Here is a 2,901-nt window from a genome sequence, read left to right on the forward strand (position 1 = left end):
TACATGGATGATTTGCGCAAGATTTATACGGATGCGGAAGAAAATCAAAACCTGTGAGCCACTGCTTATAGACGTTTGGTAGAGCTTGTCCAATGAGAAGGCGTGTCGTCATTTGATTGGCAGGGTTGGGTTCAGCTTGTCCAATGAGAAGGTGTTTTCATTATTTGAATGGCAGGGGGTGGGTTCAGCTTGTCCAATGAGAAGGCGCTTTCATTATTTGAATGGCAGGGGGCGGGATCTGGGATTTTTGAGAGGGAAATTTGTAAGCTAGTTTACTAGCAGTGTAATCAAATGGTGAAATCAGGGAATCCGCAGGAAGATAATTATTAAAACGCTTGCTGGCAAAAGTTTAGGATTCATCCACATAATTCATCTGGGAATAACACACTGGTATGTAATTTAGGATAATTGTATCAGTACTGAATTTAATTGTTATTTTGCGAAATATCTTTGCATTAGACCCACAGTCGGCTGCTAACTAGCTAGGTCCGTTCAGAGAAATCAAATCCAAAGTGCATTACGTTAGCGCCAACTAGCCAGCTAATTTGGATATGTGTACAGCCGAACATCAACCGTAACTTTGGGGTTAATGCACCAACTTTAAGTCTTACCGTAGTCTGATTTTGAAACTGGTTTCTTGGGTAGTTATCTTAGCTAGTCTGTTACCCCTGCGGTTTGTGAACGGAACCCACAAACCTAACCATGTACGAGCTTTATGGCCTCTTGTTGAAAGTTGGCTAGTTAGTTCTGCTCATTTAGTCTTAGCAGGAAGATTTAATGTTTATATTGTCACTGCATATTTATTTTTCAGCAAGTGTCTCACCTGGCCAGTACCACAACAATTTCATCCCGTCATCTGGCCCGGAGTCTAGTTGAGACACCACGCCATGTCCCACAAGCAGATTTATTACTCCGACAAATACGACGACGAAAAATTCGAATATAGGTATCCGTGTGATAATTATCGTATTCTTTAAGTAGACATGCATGAACAAATAATGTGACACCGATTTATGCTGTTTTCAGACATGTTATGTTACCCAAGGACATTGCTAAACGGGTACCCAAGACGCATCTAATGTCCGAGACAGAATGGCGGAATTTAGGCGTTCAGCAGAGCCAAGGATGGGTGCATTATATGATCCACCAGCCAGGTGTGTGAAGCAGTGAATGTAATCGGTTAGTGTTTCTGCGAAAATTGACTAAATCAGTGTATTTGAAATTGAGAAAAATAGCCCATTAGTTAGCATTTATGTTGTGCTTGCAAGTCCACCCAGTTCTGAAACTCTGGCCAGTATTGAATTATTAGTATTAAATATTTCTGAAAGGTCTATTTATGAAACTAAACCCATAATTTAAAAAGAAATTCTCAAATCTTCACTTGGAAATTGAACTATTTATTGCCCATGTGTATTTCTTGGATTATTACTTGTTAGCCACTGTGGTGGACAGAAAACTCATGATAGATCAGTGCGCCATGCTTCATAATTTAGATTCACCCATCACCTTGTTATGTAACGGTGGTGTGAAAGTGTGCTCTGGTAAGTAGCCTACATTCTGTAAGATTCACCTTAGTGTACTCAGTTTGCTTCTGTTAGTCACTTGGCTGTTGGTGGTTTGACTAGTCTTTATGACTTATTAATTTGTTCAATCTTTTCCCTGCTGCTGTTCACCCAGAGCCTCACATCTTGCTGTTCCGTCGCCCTCTCCCCACAACCAAGTAACAGTGACCGAAGGAAGACATTAAAAAGTACACTGGTGGCGGATAAGAGAAAAATGGTAGACATACACCAGATAAGATTTGAAGTGACTTCCATCATGGTTACTTTTAATTGAATGAATTTAGGTTGAAATGAATATTTTATGAAACTGTTCCCATGCTGCAATTCCTGACTTGCTTTTCCATCACTTTTGTTATTAACAATTATTTATTGTTATATTGGACAGAATTTCGAAGGTGCATAGCATCAGTTCAGAAAAGGCATGTCTGAGAGCTCATTTAAAAAAGCCTTTTAGAAAATTAAAGATAATAAAATGTAATTTATAAAATTTGCAGTTGAGGAACAACAGTTTTAGTCCTGCGATTTTTCAATTGCTTGCCTTTATCTTTACTTCAGTTCTTTTAGCAGGAGTGCAGCATCGTGAGCATTTGCATTGTCAACACTGTTTTAAGAGGCTCTTGACACCTCATGTCATGTACTTCCTTAGTATTCCTCGTGTCATTATGAAACGCAGTTTTTTATAGTATTTTTACCAGTTTTTTTTTCTTACTACTGTGAATGTTATCCACCATGTGCTCAATATTTATGACTTTTAGACTTGAGAAATAAATTTTTCTATTGTAAAATTAATTAGAAATTTCAGTGGATTCAATTTCATTGCCTCAAACATTTAAAATTGTTTCTTCCGAGTACCGCTTTGAAATGTCTCTTGGTTGTGTGCACTTGTGGAGTGTGTGGGTGTGATAAAAAAAAATTCTTAACTACTAAATTGCTGAACAATAGAAAAACTAGAGAGAATACTGACACTCCTCACAAGTTTACAGTATTTATTAATTCATTTAACCATAGTGTATCTGGGGGGAGCTGTTTAGTTCATATGCACTGATTTTTTTTCTGTAAGTCATAAGTTGCTATTGGGTGCATGTGTATTAGACCTGATCAAAAAATAATAATATTCCCATTCTCCAAGGTCTAAATTAACTAAATATGTTTGTTTCTTTGATCTTGGACCTTGGCTATGCCTGCCTCAAGAGCCATGTATTTTTATTGTTGACGTTTTTCAAAAACACTTCAAAATTCAGGATATTATGGCCTTGTTTTCATTGTAGCTTCCCAGAGATTGATGCTATAGCATTAAAATAGGTACCAAATGATGTGGTCAGTGATACAAGTGAACAGG

General features: G+C 37.6%; 1 protein-coding gene across 1 annotated transcript; it reads left to right on the forward strand.

Moving 5' to 3' along the window:
* The first annotated feature begins 234 nt into the window (after window positions 1-234).
* cks1b (CDC28 protein kinase regulatory subunit 1B) lies at window positions 235-2,351 on the forward strand. The gene is made up of 4 exons (XM_077007826.1): window positions 235-390; window positions 812-946; window positions 1,027-1,154; window positions 1,678-2,351. Exons 2-4 carry the CDS (start codon window positions 888-890, stop codon window positions 1,722-1,724), a joined length of 234 nt encoding a protein of 77 aa, XP_076863941.1. The 5' UTR covers window positions 235-390; window positions 812-887; the 3' UTR covers window positions 1,725-2,351.
* The last annotated feature ends 550 nt before the right edge of the window (window positions 2,352-2,901 follow it).

This window comes from Brachyhypopomus gauderio, chromosome 6 (assembly GCF_052324685.1).
Source record: "Brachyhypopomus gauderio isolate BG-103 chromosome 6, BGAUD_0.2, whole genome shotgun sequence".
In the NCBI taxonomy this organism is placed as follows: domain Eukaryota; kingdom Metazoa; phylum Chordata; class Actinopteri; order Gymnotiformes; family Hypopomidae; genus Brachyhypopomus; species Brachyhypopomus gauderio.